Genomic DNA, 27,331 nt, shown 5'->3' with positions numbered 1-27,331 from the left:
GGCAAGTTATAAAGTCCAATACTGAGGAAAAAAGACTGACTTTTTTAACTCACAATTTTGACTTTATAACACACAATTGCAACTTTATATCACCTAATTCTGACTTTATAACTTGCAATTGCGGGTTATACCACACAATTCTGAGAAAAAAGTCAGTATTGTGAAATAAAAAGTCACTATTATACCTTTTTTATTTTTTATTCAGTGGTGGAAACAAGCTTCCATATTTATGTGGCCAAGTGTAAATGGAACAGTTTTAGCAAAACGGATAGCTGTCCGATCAGTTAAAATGCATGAATGACCAGGTGTAAATAGCCCTATTGGAAATCTGTTCTTCAAAGCTTAAGTTAAAGTCTAACTAAAGGATTTTGACAAATGTACTGGGTGGGTGGTGTTGTTGTTGTTATTAAATATAATAATAACACTATATGCCAGTTTACTGCCTGGTGTTTGTGCAAACTCACATTTTGAATCATCTGAGAAATAGACAATATTCTCTGGTTTCTTTCAGTTTCCACTGCGGGGTTGACTCTGCTCGCGCTCTGTAATTAGTTAGCTGTTAATCCCATAGCGGTAGTGGTTAGTAACATCCTGCACACCTGACCAGTTGTTAGGAACAATGCCTGTGGTCTGGGATCCTGTGGGCCTGAGCAGGTGGATGGCTTCGAGCCATGCCGCCCGTCTCCAGAGATAGCATGAGCTCACTGCGGCCCGCTGTTGCGTAATGCAGTCTGGGCCGTTTCCTTAGCTGGTGTTTCAGCTCGGGTTTCGACCCAAGCTGTTCCCTCCCAAGTCAGAGTGTAGCTTCACACGAACAAAGAGGCTGAGACATAGACCAATTTGGGTGTATGGTCCTACGACTTCTCATCGAAGAAGAATAATGGAGAAGCCTGGGCATTTTGTTGCACAGTTCTGGCCTTGTTTCCCACACTAGACCACTCTGTGCGGCGTATTGACATTCTTATCGAAAGGTTTGGTTAAGGCCGTCAATGGCTGAGTTCAGAATAGCTTACTACTTGTATTATTTTTCAGGGTGTAGTATGTTTACTCTGGACAGTGTGGTTTTCTGGATGTGTGACCTACTATGTTTGACAAAACGTGTAGTGTAGTCAAACAACCAGATCACAATTCAGTGTTCTTAGCTAGATGGACATGTGACAGACACCACATTTTCTCTTTCAAAATTTTATCTAATTCTTGACTCATTATTTTATCGGACTGGCAAAAATAAAATTTTCAAGATAATTAGATCCCAGTCGGGCAATTAAACATGCTGATGTCTTTAAACTCGATAAGGGTTGCATAATGTTTTACAGTTTCACATGTCGCTCAAGTTTTGGATCAGTAGGATGTTTTGTTGTTTTTGTTGTTCTGCTCAGCCAGGCTGCATTTATTTGATCAAAAATACAGTAATATTGTGTATAACAAGTATATATTCTCAAGTATGCAGCAAGAATTATGCTAGTATCCCATTCTGAATTAGGGATGTACTGATCATGATTTTTCATGGCCGATTCAGATTTTTTAAAAAGCAAATTGGACGATTTGTTTCTTTTTCTTTAAGCAAATTTATTTGTTGTTTATTTGCTCTATTACAGGCCAAACCTGGCCTTAAACAAACAAACAAACACACAAATATCTGTGGCTATTTGAAATTAGAGGCGACACTGCATTTTAATCACGATCCAAACAAAGATGCTCCACCTATGTAACATTAGCAGTTGTTTTTGATTTAAATTAGATTGTATAATTTCAAGATTTAAAGCAAAAACAGAATGATCTGATTTTAGCTTTCACAAATTATGCTACATAATATACCTGCACAAAACAAAAACACCAGACAGACTGAATGAAAATGCAAAATCACTCTCTGACAGTAGATGGTGCTTATGGAACAGCATGTACACAAATCTGCGCTGCGCTTATAAACACTGCTTTATGGGAAAGAGGAAAAGAAAATGCCATTGAAACTTTTCTGAAGACAGTCTGTTGCCTTTAGAGATACATTCATATAAACCCCAACCCCAGTTCTCTATTGCTGTGCCTGGTACAGTATTTGCTCTGCTGGCACCTCTGTGCTCTCCTCTCCTCTTTGTGTTCATCTTCACTGTCTCTGGCCTGTTAACATCCTGTTTACAGACTTCATAATATTTACACACAAATTACTTTTTGGGAAATGATAGCAATGCAGTTTGTGTGCAAGGTCGGAAGAGAGATCAGCCAAAAATACCCCCAAACAAACAAACACACAAACATAAAAAAAAAAAATGGTCGACCGTCCATCAGTTGGAACTGGCCGGATTTTGCTCCAAACACATGATTGGCAACCAGACGGTTCTGATCGATGGCCTCTCTATTCTGAACATATCAGGACCAGAGTCAGCTGCTGGTCTACTCATTTCCAGGTTATATGGTGCAGAGCCGGAAGTTATTGTTTTAAGACTGAATGCTCCATCACTGATTTTAAAATTTTACTTTATATTAAAATGTTTGCTTAATGTTTTGCTCTTCCGAGGTAGAAAGAAGCACATCTGAATTGGATGGCTGATTTTCTTTGTGTATTACTGGTAACCACTAGTAACCCTGACACAGTGCATTTTAGAGAGAAATATAGCTGCAGGGTGCAACTGGAGCTGGTTTGCAGAATGCCAGTTGCTCTCTGATTGAGTGACAGTCTCTCCTGTAAAGGCTTTCTTTAGGGAGCTGCACCAAGTGTATGTGTGTTTATGTGTTTAAAGGCCAGACCATGCCACTGGTAAGATTTAGGGAGAGCTTTTGTGTGTTTCACAATGTTGTGCACTTAAAATTACTTAAAAAAAGAGAAAAATGTGTAAATTTTTTTAAATGTATCAAGAACATGCTTGAGCCATATATCTCCCAAAATCAAAAGAATATTTTCTTTCTTCGCCCCTCCCCTAGTTGTGATATTGTTATGACAATTAAAGGGTTAGTTCACCCAAAAATAAAAGTTATCCCATGATTTACTCACCCTCAAGCCATCCTAAGTGTATATGACTTTCTTCTTTCAGATGAGAACAATTGGAGTTATATTTAAAAATATCCTGGCTCTTCCAAGCTTTATTATGGTAATGAATGGGACTCAAGATTTTGAAGCCCAAAAAAGTGCATCCACCCATCCTAAAAGTACTCCACATGGGGTTAATAAAGGACTTCCTATGCAAGTCGAGTTCCGGCAGATAAGTGACCACTGACCCGATGTATTGACGAATGCAGAAGCGCAGAGGATAGAGCAAAAACAAAACACACACGGTCACGAATTGGAAGTCTACAACCAGAATTTTTAAATAGAAATGTTGGAGGATTTCGATATAGAAGTAGAGGAGCTTGAGTTTGTTGCCCAGCCCTATTTGTTTAAACCGCAAAAGGCATCTACTCTCACCTAAGCTTACGCTACTCCTACATCCTACGCCATACGTTGGGTCAGAGGTCACTCTTCCACCAGAACTCGACTTACTTATGGCCGTTTCCTGAAGCCAGTTATTATAGTTTATAAAACGGTTAGTTCCTGTCCTTGACTCTGATTGGTCAATAGCTGTGTTTTATTCACGATAAAAATGTCCGATGTATTATCTTGTCCTTTTAACAGTTAAGGGGTTTTCCCGTGACTGACAGCGCTAGTCAAAGCATTTATCAGTTGTGTTTTCTTCCGTGTTCACAACAATTCGGTCTTTTCTATGTAAAAGTCTTGGCTACTGACTGACATACTCATAAGGACAGTCTTTGCTGCCTCTAATGGCGTAATAATGTAACTTCTGTTGCTGTTCACGGTCAGGGACTATTTTTTTTTCTGGCGGAAGGAAGGAGTTTAGTGAAAGTTTACTTCATGAAAGTTGCATTGATACATATTTTTGGCTTTAATATTTGTATTGTGTGGTAACCGTTTTATAAGCGGTTACCCCCCCCCAAAAAAAAAAAAAAAAATGAATGTATTTTCAGACATGAGAATTTTCAGATCCGAATAATAATAATAATAATAATGTTGTCATATTGTATGCAAAAAAGCTTAATGATACTAAAAATAGGCTGCAGCTTCATTTGCCAATATATAATATTCCCTCTTCTTTCCTTTTGTTTTTCACAATATTCACATCCTGTTGAATGAATATTTACTGAGTCATATACTCTTTGATTCATATCATTGTCTGGTCATAAATAATGGACAAAAATTTCTTAAAAATGGATAAATTAACGGCAGGACTGATGGCAGTTTTCCGAGCCTTATGTTAGGTGCAAGCAAAGCTCCTTTGCCAGCTTGCTTTACAGGTTGGCTGATTTAACAGAAAGTTAATCATATATTACATGGCTGCCAGCTGTAACGCTGTTTCTCCTGCAGCATTCCAAAGGGAGTACTTTGCCCTGTGTGTCGCTAGGAGTCTGAGATAACAGGATCCTCTTGAGACCAATGTCTATGCACTCCTTGACTTACGTAATAATACTCAGTCATTGAGCGAGTAGACCTGAAGTACTGGAAACGATCGAAAGGTTCATCAGACTAATTAATATGTTATTTATTGACATGGTTATAAGTGGAGGCTGAGTGTGCAGTTTAATTAGCAAAAGATAATACTTTCTATGCAAGAGCTACAACGTTATCAGAATTAATAGTTTTCACGTGACGTCACAGCCTTAGGAGGGCAAAAGAAGGCTTTCCTCCTTTGCCCAACAGTTAATTTTACTAGATTTGTACTGAGTACTAATATAGTATTCAGTATACATCTTATTGATGATGCATGCTATATACAAGCAAGCCAATGAACCCAGAATATAAACAAAGCACAGTTTCTCGTTGTGTTTTTTTTTTTTTTTTTTTTTTTTTTTTTTTCATAGAAAACCATTATAAAGAATCATTTAGCGCACTGCATTCATGGGCTCATCTGCTTGCCTGTATGCATCATCAATAAGGTTTATACTGAATTTGATCTTTAAATATCACATTTTAGTACTTTAAGTCTCTTAAAGTGTTTATCATATAAGTGCTTTAGAATGTCCTGCTGCTTTTAGTGATTGAAATACTGCAGCAGGCACTGTATATGGACCACAAGAGCCCAAAACTATGCCCACATATTTTAGTTTTTTCTTCTTTTGAGGGGTGATCTAAATATTCATGGCTTGAAACAGATGGAAAATTGATAGGCCTGTGCTGCAGTTGGATGGATGTGGATGTTTTGCCCTCCAGGTCTCTGTGCCAATCGCGTTACTGAAAATTGTAAATTATGTGATAAATTAAATGTAGCCTCCCCAAGAGCTAAAGTGGTCTGTAGTCTTTGAGCCCAGAAACCCAACACAGCTGAACACCCCTGATCTGCCCGCACTGTCTTACTGCTGCTTTTTTATTTTTAAATTACTGTGACACAGCATATAGTAGTCACTATTAAATAGCCTTTCCCTTATTTGGTTGAGTTACCCTGGCGGCAGTACAGCATCTCTACAGAGAGAGAATACTGCCCCTCTGTGGCTGCCTCCGCAAGTTACCTTTCACACAGGCTGTTATATATTCAGGCTGATTTATCCTCAAACAAACTTGATCATTTCAATCTAAATACTGTATGTGCTCTGATATCTGCTTCTCAAGATGCTTATGATCATGTTTCAGCAAATTATTTGGTTCTGTGGTCTTAACTTGATTCTTTGTGGTTGGGTTATAAATGTCCTATAACTCTTGCCCTTGTGTTTTGGTGTGTAGGGGGACCTGAAGAGTTACGTCTCTCAGCATGAATGGCTTTACAGGAATGGAGAACTACTACAGCTGCAGAAAATGGCCTGCGAGATCGCTGCGGGAGTCACCCACATGCACAAACACAACTTCCTGCACAGGTTAACCCTACAAATTTCACATTCAGCTCACTTTACATCTCAAAGATGCAGATACGTTACATTTCCGATCCACTTCTCAGTGATTTGACATTGCTTTACCGTTATGCGAACATCTTACGGGCATGTTTAATGCAACTCATTGCATCTATCTGAATGCACATGTGTTTTTGTCCAGCCTTTCCTCGTCCGTGCTGGCTGTCCTCTTTTCTTTTTTTTTCCAAAAAAGGCCACGGCGCTGTGAAAGGCAACGTTGCACTTTCATTCTTTCCCTTCCAGTCTTCTGGAGGAAGGCTGAGTTATCTAGGGTGTCTTGCCATGCTGAGCGCGTCTGTACCCTCCCGCATGCTCAGAATATGCTGAAAGGTGTCCGATTGCACAGCTCCCCTGGATTATGGGGTGTTGGCTGTCCTCTGCCTGCTGGGATATGATGATTCTGCGGTTTGAGCGTAAGAGGATCGCCTCGTATAGGGCACGGGGAGTGGGCGGGGTCGTCTGGGCTACAACTCCAAAGGAGGCATGGAGATTCCGAGCTGTTGTTGTGGCTGTCATGAGAATACTTGGCCTCTTGGATTTTTGGTTTCAGTGGTGATTTACTGCAAAACGCTGTTTGACACTCCCACTGTGGGCATCTACACGTTTTGTCTGAAATAGCACAAAGCCCAAAGAGCAGTGGTATCTTGGGAAATTTAGCAGCTTTGCATGTCCAAATGCAACCTTTTTAGACTGCTCATGTGCTAAAGGCCTGCTGAACCCTGTTTACAGTCATTGGTCTATTTTTTGGGGTACAAGCATTAAAGAAGCAACCTTTTTAAGCCTTATTTTTATGATTTTATGCCCTAAAGTGTCCAGGAAAAGTGTAGAGATTCTTGGTAGAATGACCCAAAATCCTACCCACTACTGAGGCAAGTGCACAGACACCCAAACAACACTAGGTGGCGCTATAATAAGGACTATATATTCACTATTCTGTTTCACTTTAAACTCCAGGGGCCGTATTCACAAAACATCTTAAAGGATTAGTTCACTTTCAAATGAAAATTAGCCCAAGCTTTACTCATCCACAAGCCATCCTAGGTGTATGTGACTTTCTTATTCTTATTCTTATCTTACTCTTACTCTTATTCTTTCCGATGAACACAATCGGAGATATATTAATAAATATCCTGATGCATCCAAGCTTTACAATGGCAGTGAACAGGGGTCACGAGTATGAGCTGAAGAAAGTGTCTCCATTCAAATCCATCCATCGTAAACATACTCAGGGGGTTAATAAAGGCTTTCTGAAATGAATCGATGCGTTTGTGTAAAAAAATAAAATAATAAAAAATACCAGTAAAATTTTACGGTTCTCGGTACCAATTTCGTTACCACAGGAAAATCTGTTGGAACTATTTCACTATTTTATTTAACTAGCCTATTTTTAAAAACATATTAAATATGATGGTAATCATACATATAAATATTTGGAGCGTGTGTGTGTATGTTTGTGTGTGTATATATACCTCTAATGAAATAAATTTTGAAATATAAAAAAAAATAAACAAATGCTCAAACATCCATTTTGAAACAGACGTGCGTGTTTATTTTAGCTATTCCTTCAGTGAAACGACACACTACAGCCTGTAAAACTATGAAATAAATATCAGTAAATAATGTGCTTTGAGAGGGATGTGGGACACGAGCAGGAAAGAGACCATTTCTCTTTAATAATATCTTCATGTTATCTCCTGATGTTACAAGCAACTGACACTTGTTGTAAAAGGTCTGAAGAGCTAGTTTTATCGTCAGACATTCAGGCTATGTTTGATTTTGCGCTGCCAGAGAAAGCAAAACTAAAAATCACCAGCGTGTGTGAAACGCGCTATACAAATAAACTTGACGCGCTTTATAAAGTCTAATAACAAGCGCAAACTGTGTTAAATAGAAATTGACGTGCAAGCAAAAAGGTTTCTGTCCTACTGGTGTTTTTTCTACTTTACCACAGTAATGAATGCGAATGTAATAGGCCTAATTAAAAGCAAACCAATGGAAGAAATGTTTATAATCCCCAGTGTGAGTGAAGATTTGGGAAAAGACACAGAGATTCCATGTTCAGTGGAATAACTAATGGAATATTGTTAAATTCTCTGATAATCGGGTGACCAGATCCCGATTCGCAAAACAGAATACAAAGCCGACAAAGCTTAAATGTATGGACTCACGTACCTCTCTCATTCGGCATGAACTAAAATGTTTCCACGGCTGCAATGTTCTTCTGTAAACAAAGCTTTGTGCTTCACTCGTGTCATATTCACGTAAATACTGGCACAGCCCTATCAGTGGGTACCGAATATACCCAGATACTCGGTACTCCCGGTACTACAGAAATGCTGGTATCGTCACATTTTCAAAATTTCAGTACCGACTTGGTACCGAAGTACCGGTACTTTTGACAACACTATTATGAAGTAAAATATCTAGCTTCCACCAGACTGCCTAATAAACTCTTGCAGTTCAAAAAGCTTACACTACATCCTACGCCTTCCCTATTCAATTTATGTAAAAAGTGTAACTGACGAGATGCCAGTTTACACTTTCTTCGTAACTTTAAATACGGAAGGCGGTCTGGCAGAAGCTAGAGATTTTACTTGTTAAACTTGTTAAATATGGATTTATTTTTTTTTCACAAATGCATCAGTTTGCTTCAAAAGGCCTTTATTAACCCCCCGGAGCCGTGTGGAGTACACGTTTATGATGGATGGATTTGGATGGAGACACTTTATTTAGCTCATACTTGTGACCCCTGTTCACTGCCATTATAAAGCTTGTATGCGTCAGGATATTTATTAAAATATCTCAGATTGTGTTCATCAGAAAGAAGAAAGTCATATACACCTAGGATGGCTTGAGGGTGAGTAAAGCTTGGGCTAATTTTCATTTGAAAGTGAACTAATCCTTTAAGACTAAAAGTAGCTCTTAACTTGCCGATTTAGGATAAACTCTTAAAAATAATGGGCGTGTCAGTCCTAATTTTAGGACTCCTAAATTTTTGCTCTAAGAGTAATTTAACAAAGCATTTTAGCACTAAAATTAGCTCCTAAATCTGTGAAAAGTTAGGAGTAGTCAAGAGGACTTCTAAGTCACTAAGACCAAATCACAAACAATCATTTGGCCGTTGCTGCCAATCCGCCTCAGCAATCCACCCAAAGACACTGTACACCACTGAGGAAATAGCGATAGAGCCTTGGGTGCTGAACCTTTTCTTCATAAATGCAGTACATATTTTGATTTATAAATTTGAATCTATGACAACGCCAAAAATAAATCTTTAATAAATAAATAAATAAACCATGTCCGATTACCTGTGGCAGTTGTTTTCACAAGTTCACACCTAGAGATAAAAATATAATAAGCGTATTTGGCGTGCTGTCCAATGGGATCGAGGGCTCCGAGCTTGGAATTTAGCCGTAACCCAGAGTTCTCCCCATATGCCCAGCCAAGAGGAGCGGGGTGGCGAAGGAATGCAGAAAACTGTCGAGGTAACTAGGTGAGTTGGCTCTCATCTGTGTATACCTCCTCTCGAGCTGATTAGATAGCCCGTTTGAACACGCTCCTCCCAAACTTTTATAAAACATAATTTGTCTCTTGATTTCTGCAATCTCTCGCAGACATGTAAGAGGCTGAGAATTAGCTGAACATATACTAGTTTAATTAGCTCACATTTTTAAATCTTTATTTGAATATGGCAACATTTGTATTTTAAAACCTTTATTTGAATAAGGCAACATTATACCTCATTCTCCAATATTTCTATGATTAAATCGCTGACAGAGACTCCTCCCCCATCAGCCAATCGCTGTGGTCATGTTAGTAAGCGTGTTGACATCCATAACAATGAGGTCAACCCCGCCCTTACTCTTAGCTTAAGACTTCTCTCTATTCCTTTGTAAAAGTTTGTCTCAGCAGCTTTGTGAATAGGTTTTAAGAGAAAACTCTTAGCTAAGAACTTTTACTGCCATTTAGGAGAACTCGTAGTGGTAAGATAAAATGTTTTGTGAATATGGTCCCAGAACTATATTTGCTGGAATAATTTTAACGCTCTGATTCCCTGAGGTCTGGCAAATCTCAGTCATGGCTTTTTCCATTTCAGTTCTGATTTATCAGAAAAGGAAAAAAGTGTATATTTTTCAGTTTTCACTTGAATTTTAGTTAATTTTTTAGTAATTTTGATGTGTAATTGTCATTTTTATTAGTTATTAGTTTTTATTTGTAGTATTTGTTCATTTTTATTTATTAGTTTTAGTCAACTAAACAAAAATGAGTTTTTTTTTTTTTTTTTTTTTTTCCCCAAGTAACGATTTAAAAAATTAATTTTTTATGGTTTTAGTTTTAGTTAACCATAATAACCCTGGTCTGAACATGTGATTTTCCCTGTATGGTTAAAAGCACAGCTCTGATTCCCTATGACCCGCCAACAGTACTGTATTTGCCCCTTTTGCCAAGGCCAGAGTATAGTGTCTAGAATATCTGTCCATCTGTCTTGCGGTGGTTTCACTGAGCATGACAGTAGCCCTGTGCTGTGTGAAGACACCGCTAGTGTCAGCAGTTTCCAGAGAGAGAGTGTAAAAGAGACACTACTCAGAAAAGATGGGCAAAGCTGAAATCAGAGCTGCCATGTTCACAAGCTCAGTTTGAATCAGACACCATATGTCTTCCCATCCCACTTACTGCCTCAATGGGCATATTGTTCCCCTCTGGGGAACGTGTGGGTCGGGAAAAGCTCCAGGATCATTGTTTTTGTTGAAGGGGGTGAGCAGGGCTCAACAAGTAGCTTGTAGCTCAGACTTGTTCTTGCCATACTAAAAAAAGAAGCAACATGGACACTTCTTAGTTATTAGTGGATGAGATCCAAATGTTTAAAGTCGACATGAAATCAAAATTCACACTGTAATTCATATTTTCTAAATGGATATTATTGTTTTTGTAAAAACGATTCATCCATGTATATGTTTATTATTATTTTTTTATATGACCTTATAATTAAATAATTAATTTTAAATTAAATGATAAAATTAAAATCTTCCAGTGAAACAACATGCTTCACAATGCATCACAATACGGAAGAGAAGATCTGTCAGATACTTAAGTTTCATTGCAACTTTAATATGATTATTTTTTTTTAGTAATAGTTAAGTAGGCAGTATAATCGATACATCACACTACAAGAGAAGCATTTTATATGTTTAAAGGCATGTCAGGTAATTTTTTATTTCCTATCACAGTGATTTGGCTTTGAGGAACTGCTATCTCACAACAGACCTGACTGTCAAAGTAGGAGACTATGGCATTGGCCCTACGAGTTTTAAGGTAAAAAGGCATCATTATTCTTAATATTTGTTTATATTTTTTACTTAACATTATTATTACATTATTTTTCTCTCTCCTTGCAGGAGGATTACATCACCACAGAGGATGACCAATGTGTGGCACTGCGTTGGCTTGCCCCTGAGCTGATTGGTGAGCTGCATGGGGGCTTGATCACATCAGAACAGACTAAACCCAGCAATGTTTGGTAGGTAATTCAAAATTATAGTTGCGTTATGTTTACTTGTTTAACGGAATGCACTTTTGCAGTCTCATGTCTTTTGAGATTAAAAAAAAATATAGAGGGAAAAGGTAAACGACAATAGCAATGTTGTGGCCTCTCACAGCATTCGGCAGATCATAGCACTCTGTAAGTGAGGTACCAATACACTTGTCTGAAAGCAGGGTCGTAAAGGTTTGTGAATCACTCAGACTGACCAAATGATGGCTTGGATGTCAGCCAGCTATTTCATGAGCATATTAGGTCATCTTATTACAGATTCTTTTATGTTTCTGTTGAATATGGATAATGGATTTCTAGTGTCTTTGTTTGTTTATTTTTTGGACAGTTGATTCGAGTTACATAAATGAATGACCTGGATTGTAATAAACAGTTTTATTGTTAATATGCTATAGATATAATGTAGAATTATAGGTAATATAAAATTATATAAAATTTTTGTGTTTTCAGGGCATTGGGTGTGACATTATGGGAGCTGTTTGAAAGTGGAAAGCAGCCGTATCCTCACTTGTCAGATAGAGAAGTGCTCCACCATGTGCTCAAGGATCAACAAGTCAGACTTCTTAAGCCACAACTGGACTTACCCTACTCAGAAAGATGGTTAGTCCTTCACAGATGCTTCTATTTTTATAAACAAGATCAGTTTCTCTCTTGAAACTTCTTAACTCTATGCGTTGGTCCACAGGTTTGAAGTTCTACAGTTTTGTTGGCTGCCTGCAGACAAGAGAGCCACTGCTGAAGAGGTTCACCGACTGCTCACTTACCTCCGTATGCAGGGTCAGAAAGATGTGGAGGATGACTTTGAGCAGCGCTGGAGCTCTCTCAAACCCAATCCCACCACTCGTCAAGCCACTGTCAGTCATTCCTCCTTCCCCATCCTGGAGCAGTTTGATGACGGCCGAGAACCAGACGAGGTGCTCACTGTCACTGAAACGAGTCGTGGACTAAGTTTTGAATATGTGTGGGAGGCAGCCAAGCATGACCACTATGACAGCCACAATCGTTCTGCCTTGGACACTACTTTGAATTACCACAGTATGTTCTTTCCAGTGCCAAGGCAAGATATTCAGGCTCATTTCCCTGACACTGTAGTGCAAGCAGAAGATGGCAGAGTCCCGGAAACCTTGCCAGTTTTTGATGCACACAAAGCATCCTCTGGAAATGACTATTTTATTAAGTTGGAGGAGCTAGATGAGAGTGAAATTGGGATGGGAGAAAGTGAGGGTGCTGAAGGTACCAATGCTTCAGAGCAGCATCAATATGTAGTCTTGCAGGATGTCCGATTGGATGAATCCAGTACAGATGCTGATTTCTTCCATCAGAGCATTGACTCAAAGGACTCTTACCTTCTGGACAGCCGCATATGGTCCTCAAGTGAACATGAGAGCCCTTACCATACTAACATTTTCAGTGAGGGTGACGTAAAACTGGAAGATACTCATTCATTCAGGGAAGGTTTCATGGAGCTCCCAGAGATGAATGTACCGAAGAGGGATTCTGAGGGTGAAGCTAATGGTAAAGAGGCAAGTAATAGTTTTCCAAAGTCTTTTTTAGGGGTTGGACCAGAAGCCATTCATCTGGAGATCTCTGATCAGGACAATTCAGATGTAATGAAGCTTCTTAACACAGAGAAACTGGCTGAAAACTTCTTGTTTCTTAAAGATAACAGCCTGATGAAGGACAAGTCTGGGTTCTCACAGCCTGACTCAAAAAATATTCAGGAGACCATGAGTTCCATCATTGAGACGGATGTCTCAGATAGTGTAAACCTTACAGGTGGGTCTTTGAAATCAGCTGTGAATTCTACGCAGCTTAAGGATGAATTCTTGGACCTAGTCAGCCCGATTTTAGAAGATTTTCTGTCGCCTTTGAAAGGAAAAGAAACAATGGTGCCTTTTGATATATTAGTAACAGGAGAAACCTGTAGCAACCACCTGCCAGACACAAATGGCTCTTTGCATTCCCCAAAATCTGGGATTTACTCTTCTTCCGAGTCTACCTCTGAGAGCGTTGAGGTCATTGTTGACAGTCCATCTGATAGTCATCAGTCCCTTGAAAGTGCCACTACAGATACACTACATATGTGCATAGATGCCAAACCCCCCAGCCTTGAAGAATGCTTTGGAGCCTCAACGGAGAATGGGCAGTATAAAGGAATCATCGACACAGCTGTTCTTAGCTTTACTACTTCAACTGTTGGTGAGTGTACAGAAGGTGGCCTCACTGAAGGTCTAACAAGTAGTGACTCAATGAGTGATATAATGGAGCTGGACAAGAAGACGGCCAAGGATAGTCCGCTCTCAGAAGCCATCGATCAAGATCAAGAAACTTTATTGGACAACCATGAAACTCAGGACATGTCCTCACTGTTGGTTTCAGACTCTTGTCTTGACCAAATAAGTCAGGACAGCCTTCTTGATGATAGCACCTTATCCACTCTTCCAACCATTGAGAATTCAGCTGAAACACCAGATTCATTAGATTCTTTGGACATGCATAGGGAAGTGGTGCACGGACAGTCATTGGAAAATCCTGTTAATAATAAGCTTCAACCCCCATACAAAGCCGCTGACAGTGGGTATGAAACTGAGAACTTAGAGTCACCTGAGTGGAACTCTCAAACAGTCTTGAGGGATTCCCCTGAAGAGAATGAGGTGGGTAGTGCCATGGAGCCTGCGGCACTGGTTCCACCCGAAATTGTTGTGTCTGAGGTAGACAGTGTACCTGATGTTCAGGTAAATGGTGGTGGAGTTGATCACCAACAAGAACTTGGTGAAGTTTCCCTGGGAGGAAACTACCGAGACTCTGCTTACTTCTCAGACAATGAGGAGCTAGATAAGAAAAGTGATGACGTCAGTGGAAGTGGCCCAGGAGATGCTTCATTTTGGCTCCAGAGTAATCGAGAAGCTGGCGAAAGTCAAGGAACTGAAGCTGTTGAGGAGCATTCGGTGTCCGAGATATCCCCTGATTCTGCAGGTCCTCCTTTAGAATCGACTGATGGTGATGTACAGGCTATAAGGACTGAGTTGGTTCTCACCACTGAGGAAGATTGTAGCCAGGATAAACCATTGACTGTTGATGACTCAGACCAAACTCATCCCCATGCAGCCCCAGAACATGCAGCAACATCTGCTACCTCAACACAGCCCTCAACAGAAGTCAAGGTCCATGCAAAACTAACAAGAACATATGCTGGGGAGGGAACAAAGAAAAAAGAGCCAGATATGGAGGGGAGGTATTTAGGAAAGCTCGATGGATCCTCACTGGAATATGGCACTGAGGATGGAATGGATGCTGATGAAGAAGATGAGAACAGTGATGAGTCAGATGAGGATATGCGTGCCTACCGATTACACAGCTCTAGCTCTGAGTGCAGTGAGGATGAAGTTGTCCACCCGGTACCTGTTATCATCTCGGACGACAGCAGTTCCCTCAACCTCAAAAGCCTGCTGAAACCCAAATCCCTTCAGACTTATAAAGAAACATCAGAAGAGGGCAGCGATGGAAATAATAGACGTGGTGTGTCGTTCTTTGATGATGTCACTGTCTACCTTTTTGACCAGGTCTGATGTTTTCCTTGCATTCTTAAAGGATTAGTCCACTTTCAAATAAAAATTTCCTGATAATTTACTTACCCCCATGTCATCCAAGATATCCATGTCCTTCTTTCTCCAGTCGAAAAGAAATTAAGGTTTTTGATGAAAACATTCCAGGATTATTCTCCTTATAGTGGACTTCAATGCCTCCAAATGGTTGAAGGTCAAAATTACAGTTTCAGTGCAGCTTCAAAGGGCTTTAAACGATACCAGACAAGGAATAAGGGTCTGATCTACTGAAATGATCGATCGAATTCTAATAGAGAAGAAGAAGAGAGCTAGTTCAAGATGAGCATCTATGGATAAAACATATATAATTTTTTTTTTTTTTTTTTTTTAGAAAATGACCGATCGTTTCGCTAGATAAGACCCTTATTCCTCGTCTGGTATCGTTTAAAGCCCTTTGAAGCTGCACTGAAACTGCAATTTTTACCTTCAACCGTTTGGAGACCATTGAAGTCCACTATAAGGAGAATAATCCTGGAATGTTTTCATCAAAAACCTTCATTTCTTTTTGACTGAAGAAAGAAGGACATGGACATCTTGGATGACATGGGGGTGAGTAAATTATCAGGAAATTTTTATTTGAAAGTGGACTAATCCTTTAACTCTTTTTAAATACAACTTTTAAGAGAGTCTTTTTCTATGTCTGATTCCCTGTTTTTCAACCAAATAGGAAACTCCAACAAAGGAACTTGGTGAGCATACTCTTGACCCCAGTAGTCAATTGTCTGATTTCTGCAGTCCGGTGTCCTCCTCCAGCTACCTTAATAGATTTACCAACTCTGAGAGCTCCACCGATGAAGAAGGTAATGACTATATTAATTTTCTTCTTTACAGTTTCCCAACCGTCAATCATCCTGTCACAGTTAACATCCTCATATACACACTCCACATTCTGTTCAATTCAATTTACACTACTTAAACAATTCTTCCCACCATGTCAGAGAGAAAACAAGCAGCGCATTGATCTACTAGTCTGTTTTTTGCATGACGCATTTAATAGTGACCAAACATTTCTGCTTTGCTATTGTGCTATTTGTATCTTTATTAAAGTTTGCAATGTTTTGCATGTTAAATATAACACAGACAACATATATATTTTTTTAGATTAGATAGTGATTATTAGTAACTCAAACCCTTTTCAGGGCATCTCTACTTAACCGTTGATCTCATGCACATCCACCATGCTTGTTTTTTTTATTTTTTTATATTTTGTACTGCTGAACTGGATCCTCCTCCAAAGCACAATGGGTTGTATGCAATTTTAGCCGTTAGAGTGGACACTGATACACACTGCAAATATCTACCAGAAATAGTAGACCACCCGGTGATGTTTCGGCATACTCTTTTCAACATACTATGCTTTTGGAGACATTTACCCTTTTGTCACATACTATTTATGATGGATAGTATGCACATTGGGACGCAGGGTGGAAGTCTCTACTAACGAGCCAATGAGTTCAGTCAGGTGTGTTTGATTAAGGAGGCATTAAAAATATGCTGTGTGGCGGATACTCCATGACCAGGGTTGGCAAGCACTGGTCTACATTTTAACTGTGAACCCATTAAACCAATGGTACTTAACCTAAGGCCAATCAGAAACCAAATTTCTAAACATTTTTGGTGTCTCTGTGAATTAAATTGTTTTAAAATTGACATTTTCAAAAACCAAAAAGAAATTGTGCACTTTTCCTCAGCATTCGGTGCAAAGAAGTTAAACTGTAATCAAAGAGCCATGGGAGACTTGCAAGCCTCAGTTTGAATACCAAGGCTTTAAACCTTTGGAATTGTTTCACAGGTGGTGCATTTGAATGGGATGATGACTTCCCATCTCCAGAGCCCAATTTTCTTTCAAAAGCAGCCAGTGATCATTCTGCCAGTCGGTCCAGTGGGACCTCGGCAGCTTCTAAGTATTTGTCGCCACCCCCTGCGAACCGCACCCTGGAACAGAGCTGGAACAGTCCCTCCAACTACTCGCGCTTCTCCATCTCCCCAGCCAGCATCGCTAGCTTCTCCCTCACCCACCTCACAGACTCCGACATTGAACAAGGAGGTAAGTTGAACACAAACATCCACACATGAGCAAACAGGAGTGAGAATCTTAACTTCTGAATCTTGTTTCTCATTTTCTTTCTCAGGAAGTGGTGAAGATGGAGAGAAAGATTAACCAATCTATCGGACACATATACATGTTGGAGAAATGTGACGGATATATTTGCTTTGAAGGCTTTGATTGCTTCTCAGGCAGCATTGGTATTTATTTGAGGTTATGAAGGGGACTGCAGAAACTGAGCTGGTGGCATCCTGTGATGACTTCCTGTATTCTGCAAATGATTTGCAATGTTTTTCATCAGTGCAATTTGGAAGAAACTTTGCTTCACATATGCTTTAGAAACTTTCACGCGCTTCCCAAGTGTCCTGCCTCACTTTTTTTTTTTTCTTTTACTCATATGCGTTTCTTCTTAGTGTCCACATTTTACTTCAGAAGTATGAAGCTGAAATTTATGGTTTAACCAGAGGACTCTCTCTTAAACACTAATGAGCCAATAGACTCACTCAGTTGTGCAATTGAAATCGTACAATACTTGCCTTTTATTTTAACACACTGGATTTTATTTTTTTTAAATGTGAAATCTAGTGTGACATGCTTATTTATATGGTTGTGTAATGGATTAGATGTCCAATAGAAGCAACACTCATGTCAGTATGGGTCTCCATAGATATTTTTGTACAGTGTTTAGACTGTTCATTCATAGCAACGAACCACTTCAACACACCCAAGCAACAACTTGCATAGTTTCATTGACATGTTTTGTATTAAAAGATGTAAAAGTCAGGATATGAGCAGCTGAGCGGTTTCGGACACGAGACGCTAATAAGTCTTAAAGTAGTGAGCAGTCTTTGTCATTGCAGTCTATTCATGAGGAATACTTAAGGAGTGCTGCATATCAGGGCTTTTTGCTGAAGCTTTGGCAGATTGTATATTGAATGGGCCATCGCAGTGCCTCTCCGCCCAAATGAGGACGCCCTGCGTCTTCATCCTTTCTGAACTTAGTTCAGGTTTATGTTGTGCAAGTTTTATTATTTAGTACAAAGAACATATCAAGGTCATATTTCACCTCAAAATCAAAAGAAAGAAACAAGAACTTGTATTTCGCCAGAAAATGAAGACTATTTCTAGGATCAGTAAGACTTTTTCATTGTGGCATTATTTCATGACAGTTGAGCACATTCCTCCCCCCACCCCCACAAATTCTCATTACTGTGATGTGGAAAAAAGTAATGTTATATTTAAATTGTAAAGTGTTTGTATTATAATGGTAGTTTTTGTTTTACTGAGTTGAAATAAGTTTTCAGTATTTCTCTAGATTTTGGATTGAAATGTGACCCAAGACATTCTTTGTGAGATTCACCACCAAGTTGTCATTGATCTACATGTTCAGCGAGTAACTCGAGTGAAAGTTACTCGCTGGTGGTGCAGAGAGACTAGCTAGCAACTAGCTGGACTTCCAAAGGCGATGGCTGCTTGTAGCATTGAATAGGAATACTGTTTAAAAGAAAAAACAAAAGAACCTCCTGAAATTTCTGATTCCCCTGTGTTAACCTTAAAGAGCAGCTTGTAAACACTCAAGGGATTGAAAATGATTTAGTTTTTTTGTGCATGTATTATTCATTGGACCTGAAAGGCAATTGTCATGGGTCATTTGAATCATTTATATTTGCCAATCTTGCTGCTCAGAATGCTTTTTCCTTGGGTTGACCATGACCGTGATCGACTGATGTATATAGTAGAAATCAAATCAAGGTGAAACTACACAATCAGAGGGAAGAACGTTCGACATCACAGAATATTTCCTTGGTTCAATCCGGAAGAGCGTTGATTTTTGGTTTGACATACTCAAGATTATCTAGAGCCTGATTATTTGTAAAGGTTATTGCTGGAATAATCGGGTTCATAGCTTCTACATCCCCTTGTAATTCAGTACAGTAATCTCTATGTTTTAGACCTGTTGAATATCTGTATTACCAGCACTCGATTTCAGTTCAAATTGAAATTTTATGAAAGGAAATTCTTTGGTTTTATTCTACAGTATACTTTGCTTAATCTTGCACATCTTTAAAGTGTAACTTAATGTTGAATTGTTCTTCTGTATATAAATGTTTAATTTTGTCTGTAAATTGGGTATGATGTTAGGAGTAGGTACGAGGACTGATTTTGTAATTTAAAGCTAAAATGTGACGTCACGGGTGAGAAGTGATTGAAAAAGACAAATTAACGATGAAATAAATGGGGAAATGCAGGTCATCATGTCCTTGTAACCTTGTAAATTTTAAAAAATGGTGATATTTTTACTTCATATTGATGACGATGATCATGCCCAGTGTCATTGAAGGAATGGTTTATAATGAATTGCTCTGTTTATTATGGAATTAAATGAAAATGAACTTGTCTTGTATTATTTTCTTTCTTTTTTTATTCACAGGTTCAAGCAATGGTGTGAGTTTGGGGAAAGATTGTCAGAGCAAGAACACATGGGGTAGGGTTTAGAAAACCTGTTTTTTTTTTATGATTATCATTAACTTGAAATTTCCTTACTTGAATTCACAAAGAAAAACAAGCTGGTGCTTTTTAACAGATCTTTATTGGAGAAAAAAAACATGTCCAAAGAAAGAACACAGTAGGTAAGTTGTGTCCACATATAGAGCATTGTCTCTGATTATGTAAGTGGACTATTTATATTATTTTAAAATAATATAATCAAACCAATAACAGAAAATGGGTGTCTACAGATTACAGAAACAAGAAAATGTGACATGCTCAAAACAAAGTGATATCAGTGGGTCGGGTGATTCAACACGTACAGAAATCAAAAGAAGTTCAGTCACACCCAGAAGCTTATTTTCACAGAAGTGAAAGTTTGTTATTCAGGCAAGTAGAATTAAAAAAAAAAAAAAAAAAAGTCACATTTGGTTGGAAGGGCACTGGGCACAGAGACAGGAAGGGTGTTAAGAACAGCAAGCTGGGACATGCAGTCAAGCATGATGACGTTGATGATGATGGTATCGGGTGAGCAAAATGACTAGCAGCTCACAGCATTCCCGTTCACCTGACTCTGAGTCCGACTGGGCATTGGACTGCGCTGTGCCATGCGCTGAGCCTCTAAAGAGTTCCCTCTCACAGACAGGTGCTCCCAGCCGCCCTGTGTAAGTGCATTAGTTGAAGAAATGAGACAGTGTAAAGATGTGTTGACACTAGGTCTGAATTAGACCTTATTTAACTTTTGTATAAATTACACTATTTTCAAAATGGGAGGTTAGGTTGTTGTTTTTGTTTTTTTCTTCATTGTTTGGATGCTAATCAATTCAGTTAGTTTTCGGAACTCTTTTCAGAGGAAGGCACAATTTAGACTTACCCCAATACCAAAGTCCCAGCTCAGGCCTTTTGGCTGCATGGGCTTCACTCCCAGTCTGTGGCATACAGTTCCTGAGCTTTCTAATGGATAACCTGCCACTTTATCAGCAATTATCCAAACCTGGACAGATAAAACATCACAACCACTTTCCAGTTTCACAGCCATCAAACCAGTAAAACTTTGTTTTATACCAGTATCAAGTTATTCATATTTGGGTAATTAGGGTTGGATCTGGAAGGGAGCTGGTAAACCTCAGGAGGAGCGTTCCAAGGTGTAGATGGAGGAAAGGTTAGTTCTATAACAAGAAAAGGCAGTATAAAGTAACAGTGAGAAAAGGAAACAATAGTTCCCAGCATACAGAGCTGTGCAGCATGAATAAGGAGAACAACAAAGGGCCTAAGATAGAGCCTTGTGGAACACCATACTTTTGTTAGGTCAGATACCTTGTCATTTACACACATAAAGTGGTAGCGATCTGATAGGTAGGATTTAAACCAGGCAGAAAACTTTTAACTCTTTGCACTCAAGTTTTTCTTTTTATTTATTTTTTTTTTATTATAAAGTTGCCAGCCACTGCCAGCATTTTTGATTATTTTCACAAAACTTTCATGGTCCCCAGAATATATTGTTGTATGAATATCTAAAAGAGCCTCTGCCTTTAAACAAAAAACTATTTTATTCTAGCTTAATGCATTCTTCTTTTTTTTTTTTTTTTAAATCAACACTTGAATGTGGGTAAGTTTCATAAAAAAAAAATTTTGAACAAAAAGCTGAGAATCATGTTTTTTCGAAGACTACAACGTGCGCAAGCAATGCTTTTATTGCTTGTTTCTGCTTCTTTTTGCCTGTGTTTTGATCCGGAGATTTTGTACTCTTTCAGAAGATGCGTAATAGCGGCCCCTACTGTAAAATGGAAAACACGGAAAGCCGGAAAATTCTGTCAATGGCAGGGAAGCATTGTAATTGTACGAAAATTCCATCAATGGCAGGGAAAGAGTTAAGAATAGGCCACAGTTCTCAAGCCTGTCTAGAAGAATAATCTTCGCTGTCTAGCGAAGAAAAATAACCCCAGTTGCATAACATAAGAAGATCATACATACAGTGCACAGCATAAGTGAGTACACCCCCTCTGAAACTTCTGAAAGTCAGCAATTTCTCAATTACTTAGAAGACATGTTAGGGTTCTTTAAGCAGACTTGCTGGAACATTATATCTCTAATCAGTTACCAAAGAAGAATGTCAAAATTATTCCGGAAAATAAGATTTTCTTATCAAGGTGATAAAATGTTGTTAGCAAAAATGAGTATACCCTCCTAAAAGTAACTAAATACAGCATAAAATTTTTATGTTGTTTTAAGTTTAAGGCAATGTTTGATCAACAGGTAAGTATGTTGAACAGAAACATTTAAAGAAGTAATTTCTTGACAATTAAAAGTGTTATATAGCCCACTGAATCATTCTCAGACTTAATGCTGACAACAATGAACCACTTGGGAGAAAACTGTCATTTCTTAGCACAAAAGAGGACAGTGGTACAAGAGGATTACCAAATCATTGTTTTAAGTGTGAAAATATAGCAAAAGTAACACAGAAATTCGGAAACAATGGACTTGTGACAAGGCCCCTGAAATAATCAGGCCTTCATTTTAAGCTTTCATTTAGTGATGAGGGATTTTTTTGCTAGACAAAGAGCAGGAGAAATACCAAGCGAGTGTCTCAGAGCCAGCAAAAGCTATGAAAAGAGTGACTGTTTATCTCACAGAGTAAGATGCAGCCTGCAGAAATGACAAGCATGGTTGTTGTTCTCACTGGAACTACCTCCTGTAGCAAAAGCACAATAAAGTCAGTTATCCATTTCCAAAGCCCATATTTACAAAATATAGATTCTGGGAATCAATACTCTGGTCTCATGAGACCAAATCAATCATTTTGAATCTAATAGCATCCAAAATGTTATGGTGTTGCTAGAGGAGGAGTACAGTGAGAAGTGCCTGGTTCCCACAGTGTGAGGGAGTTGTGCTTTATCAATGCTGTCACGAATTCCCACACCATTGTGTAATTTAATACAAAACTTGAAGCAGAAGATGTTACCCTTTCCTCATTCCCTGCATTGTTGGGCATTTTTTCAACATGACAATGAGGATATGCATTCTCCCAAGGTGAAAAACCTTCTGTGGACATGTATTGCACTCAGTCTTAACACACTTGAGCACCTGTGGGGGATTCTGTAGAGACGAGTTGAGCAACACTCCCCATTAAAGATCAGGGCATTTAAGGAGCTCATCATCCAGGAGTTAAACAGGACAGATGTGACAATTTGTCATGAACTTGTACACTCAGAGCAGTATATTCAAAGTTATGGAGGCATACTAAGTACTGGAATATTATACATTTGTTGAATTAAATATAGGGTGTACTAATTTCTGCAATCCTTAATTTAAACAAAATTGGCTAATTTACTTATTTTATGGCTATTAATGGCATATTTCTCAGTTTTTATTATGTATATGTTTAATACATTTTAGTTTTGCCATCGTTCCTTGAATTGTATTAGTGATCATAAAGAAAATACATCTTTTGTATTTGTTCAGAGGGGGTGTACTCATTTATGCTGTGCACTGTAACTTTAACATGTGCAGTCTCAGTACTGTAACGGGGCCTAGTAAAGCCTTGACTAGAATGCTTCAGGAACACCATAGTGCAATTATAAAACCTTCCCAAGTGTACACTTTAGCATACTTTTAAAAAGAGTACTTATTACAGAAATAAATGTGAACTGAATAATGTTTTCAGACATGTTAATTGCAATTAAATGAAAATGTATTAGTTTAAACATTGAATGCAGTTAGCTGAAATTGAGTTTTTGACCCAGTTAAGTACATCTTTACTTGTAATTTCATAATTCTTTTGTCTTTGAAATATGGTTAAACTGTACTGCTAAATGTACTGAAAAGCATTTGTGGTAAACTAAAATATACTTTAATATAATTTCTATTGATCCTATATATTTGTAATTATACAATTTTTAATGATGAAGTTGCAATTTAGTACAAAATATTAACTTCAAATGTAATATTGAATAACACTAAAGTTAAAATTATAATCAAGTACATTACATGCACTGTAGTATGTCAGTCAACACATCAAAATAATAAATCTAAGGTTTCAAACCTGGTCCAGTGGTCCAACAGTCACCTTGCACACATTACTGGAGATGAGTTCCCATGCAGAACCCTGAGGATAGCTGGGTGTCAAACCCTGTCTGTACCACAGATTACCTGCACAAACAGACTGAGCTCAGACTTGACTGGAGAGAGATCTGCTTTATATGTGGTACAATGTTTTGAACAGCATATTGATAACTGCTTACTGCACATTGTATACGTCTACTATTTTCCTGTATAGTATTTGAAAGTATGCTACGTTAGACGTTTCAAATAACAGTGTTACATTGATGTCATCATGTTGAATGTTTAATTAAGTGAGTGTCTTCTAGTTCCTTGGAAATTAAAGGTTATTTTTAATCATAGTTTGTGTAGAAAAGACCTTTGGCAGACAAAACAAATCAAGGAAGTTAAGACTGACATTCGGGCTGATATTCATATATCACACTGGAATGCTTTTGCATGCTTCACATTTTGACAAATATACCATCCAGGTATTCCAAACAATTCATACATAGAAAAATGTGCATACTTTGACTTGACACACTTCTTAATGAAGAAAGATTTATTAGGAGCCCATACACCTTGGGCCTTATTTATAAAATGTTGCGCAGAAACCGTCCTATATTTGATGTTACGATCATTACTCCGATGTAATTCATAGAATGAACGTACACAGAAAACTAGCGTACGCCTCTCTTTCAGATGTGAAATCTATAAATCACGAATGATCTTAAACTTGTGCGCAGCTGAATGGTTTCAGTTCTCCGCGTTGTAAACGACACCTAATTAATGTCATTTACATATAAAAGATCACCATCGTCCAAATCCTTTAATTTAGAATGGCGAGCTTCAAGAATAGCTTAGATTTCCAAAAAAATCTGACAGGAAAGGTGTGTACGTCTGCTCAGACCCTGACGTGGCTCGAAGCACTTTTCCACGTCAAAGACCGTTTTTATAAATATGAGCGTTGCCGTGGATTTAAGCGTACGCACACTCTAAGTACACTGCGTATGCACGCTTTATAAATGAGGCCCCTTGATTCAACCAAATAACAAAAGAAGTGAGTGGAAACAACTGTCTCACTGTTTTCATCCACAGCATAAACGGAGGTCCTGCCCACAGACACCTGTTTAAGCATCTGCCTCGGAGGAGATGGGATGTGGTACCAGCACTCACCTGAAAAAAATGGAAGAAATACACAATTAAATGAAAATAAATCATAATGAGTCATTTAAGTAAATGGGTGTGCCTTTCATTTCTTTTATGTGTAAATAATGACATTAAATAAGTAAATAAGGCATTTTTCTGAAAACAAGAACACAGTAACTTTATTTTTTTAGTTACTGAATGTCAGCAAGTTCTTCTTCTAATATGCCGCATCCTGCGGTGTCATGATAATAATTTATTAATATATTCACCTGAAATGTAAAACCATCAACCCTGCTACCTTTCATATCCCAACATACACTTTCAACACTTAAAACCATTTTTGTCAGATTTTTTTTTAGTCAATCATGACTCAACTTGTAATCATAATGAAATGTAATTCAAAATGAAAAAGGTCTAATTTCAAAGCACTCTAAATGCACAGTATCACATTTATCAAACTGCAACAAGTTGCTGAAATTCGAAATCCAAATCGTCACGCAACATCATGGTGCCTCTCACCAGCTGGATTGTGGGCAGACACAGAGCCCCGGTAGAAGACGGCACCGTCCCTGGCGATGGCCCACACCTGGTGGCCTCCTCCTATGCAAATGGACTTGAAGGGCTGGTCTGTCCCCACATGGAGCCAGGAGTTGCCCTGTGCTTTGACAGAGTCAGAGGTTAGAAGACCACAACAACTCAACATGAGAACAGACAGAAGAGACGTTTTAGGGAATTACACCATTATAGTCTTTTTTCATCACATTGCTCATAGTAGAGGTCTTCACGGACCCACTTGGATCCGAAAACCCAACGAGTGCCTCAGACATGGGTCACAGGTTTTTATCAAGCTACCACATTTATTTTTCCAATTGGTCACAATTGAAAGCCAAACTCAGAAATAACTTGTATCCATCAAGCAGGTAATAATATAAAGTATAACTACATGAATAAATGAAAGTAAGATACCGTCGGGACGGGTCGGACTAGGGTCTAATTTTATCGGGTCTGTCTCGGGTCGGGTTTTTCATTTTAAAATTTTTTTTGGATTTTGTGGATTTTAGGACCTGAGAAGACCTCTAGCTCATTTTTTTTTATTTTTTTTATCAGCATTTAATTATGTTCACACTTTTACTGGCCATGCCATACTCTATAATTCAAATAAGTACAAACATATTGCCTGTATACATGTGCTGGTCATATAATTAGAATATCATCAAAAAGTTGATTTATTTCACTAATTCCATTCAAAAAGTGAAACTTGTATATTATATTCATTCATTACACACAGACTGATATATTTCAAATGTTTATTTCTTTTATTTTGATGATTATAACTGACAACTAAGGAAAATCCCAAATTCAGTATCTCAGAAAATTAGAATATTGTGAAAAGGTTCAATATTGAAGACACCTGGTGCCACACTCTAATCAGCTAATTAACTCAAAACACCTGCAAAGGCCTTTAAATGGTCTCTCAGTCTAGTTCTGTAGGCTACACAATCATGGGGAAGACTGCTGACTTGACAGTTGTCCAAAAGACGACCATTGACACCTTGCACAAGGAGGGCAAGACACAAAAGGTCATTGCAAATGAGGCTGGCTGTTCACAGAGCTCTGTGTCCAAGCACATTAATAGAGAAGCGAAGGGAAGGAAAAGATGTGGTAGAAAAAAGTGTACAAGCAATAGGGATAACCGCACCCTGGAGAGGATTGTGAAACAAAACCCATTTAAAAATGTGGGGGAGATTCACAAAGAGTGGACTGCAGCTGGAGTCAGTACTTCAAGAACCACTACGCACAGACGTATGCAAGACATGGGTTTCAGCTGTCGCATTCCTTGTGTCAAGCCACTCTTGAACAACAGAGAGCGTCAGAAGCGTCTCGCCTGGGCTAAAGACAAAAAGGACTGGACTGCTGCTGAGTGGTCCAAAGTCATGTTCTCTGATGAAAGTAAATTTTGCATTTCCTTTGGAAATCAGGGTCCCAGAGTCTGGAGGAAGAGAGGAGAGGCACACAATCCACGTTGCTTGAGGTCCAGTGTAAAGTTTCCACAGTCAGTGATGGTTTGGGGTGCCATGTCATCTGCTGGTGTTGGTCCACTGTGTTTTCTGAGGTCCAAGGTCAACGCAGCCGTATACCAGGAAGTTTTAGAGCACCTCATGCTTCCTGCTGCTGACCAACTTTATGGAGATGCAGATTTCATTTTCCAACAGGACTTGGCACCTGCACACAGTGCCAAAGCTACCAGTACCTGGTTTAAGGACCTTGGTATCCCTGTTCTTAATTGGCCAGCAAACTCGCCTGACCTTATTGTGAAGAGGAAGATGCGATATGCCAGACCCAACAATGCAGAAAAGCTGAAGGCCACTATCAGAGCAACCTGGGCTCTTATAACACCTGAGCAGTGCCACAGACTGATCGACTCCATGCCACACCGCATTGCTGCAGTAATTCAGGCAAAAGGAGCCCCAACTAAGTATTGAGTGCTGTACATGCTCATACTTTTCATGTTCATACTTTTCAGTTTGCCAAGATTTCTAAAAATCCTTTCTTTGTATTGGTCTTAAGTAATATTCTAATTTT

At 38.7% G+C, this 27,331-nt stretch overlaps 2 protein-coding genes across 3 annotated transcripts in view; one reads left to right on the top strand and one right to left on the bottom strand.

Annotated features, from left to right (window-relative positions):
- lmtk2 (lemur tyrosine kinase 2) overlaps positions 1–19,468 on the top strand; it is a 43,380-nt gene extending 23,912 nt beyond the window's left edge. For both annotated transcript variants that reach the window (XM_051888689.1, XM_051888691.1), the window contains exons 7-14: positions 5,705–5,835; positions 11,097–11,181; positions 11,265–11,386; positions 11,870–12,019; positions 12,105–14,982; positions 15,692–15,824; positions 16,817–17,071; positions 17,157–19,468. In XM_051888689.1, the coding sequence (XP_051744649.1) occupies positions 5,705–5,835; positions 11,097–11,181; positions 11,265–11,386; positions 11,870–12,019; positions 12,105–14,982; positions 15,692–15,824; positions 16,817–17,071; positions 17,157–17,185 (3,783 nt within the window). In that variant the 3' untranslated portion in view covers positions 17,186–19,468. The remainder of the gene's footprint in view (positions 1–5,704; positions 5,836–11,096; positions 11,182–11,264; positions 11,387–11,869; positions 12,020–12,104; positions 14,983–15,691; positions 15,825–16,816; positions 17,072–17,156) is intronic.
- Positions 19,469–19,642: 174 nt separating this feature from the next.
- Positions 19,643–27,331, bottom strand: part of tecpr1b (tectonin beta-propeller repeat containing 1b) — a 42,846-nt gene continuing 35,157 nt past the window's right edge. Inside the window, exons 21-25 of the mRNA XM_051888694.1 lie at positions 25,268–25,403; positions 24,683–24,775; positions 23,604–23,710; positions 20,433–20,552; positions 19,643–20,219 (exon numbers count right to left, since the gene is read on the bottom strand). Coding sequence (XP_051744654.1) covers positions 20,100–20,219; positions 20,433–20,552; positions 23,604–23,710; positions 24,683–24,775; positions 25,268–25,403 — 576 coding nt within the window. The 3' untranslated portion in view covers positions 19,643–20,099. The remainder of the gene's footprint in view (positions 20,220–20,432; positions 20,553–23,603; positions 23,711–24,682; positions 24,776–25,267; positions 25,404–27,331) is intronic.

This window comes from Ctenopharyngodon idella, chromosome 3 (genome assembly GCF_019924925.1).
Source record: "Ctenopharyngodon idella isolate HZGC_01 chromosome 3, HZGC01, whole genome shotgun sequence".
Lineage (NCBI taxonomy): Eukaryota > Metazoa > Chordata > Actinopteri > Cypriniformes > Xenocyprididae > Ctenopharyngodon > Ctenopharyngodon idella.
The sequence above is the reverse complement of the archived record's forward strand: the minus strand, read 5'-3'. Positions and strand labels throughout refer to the sequence as shown.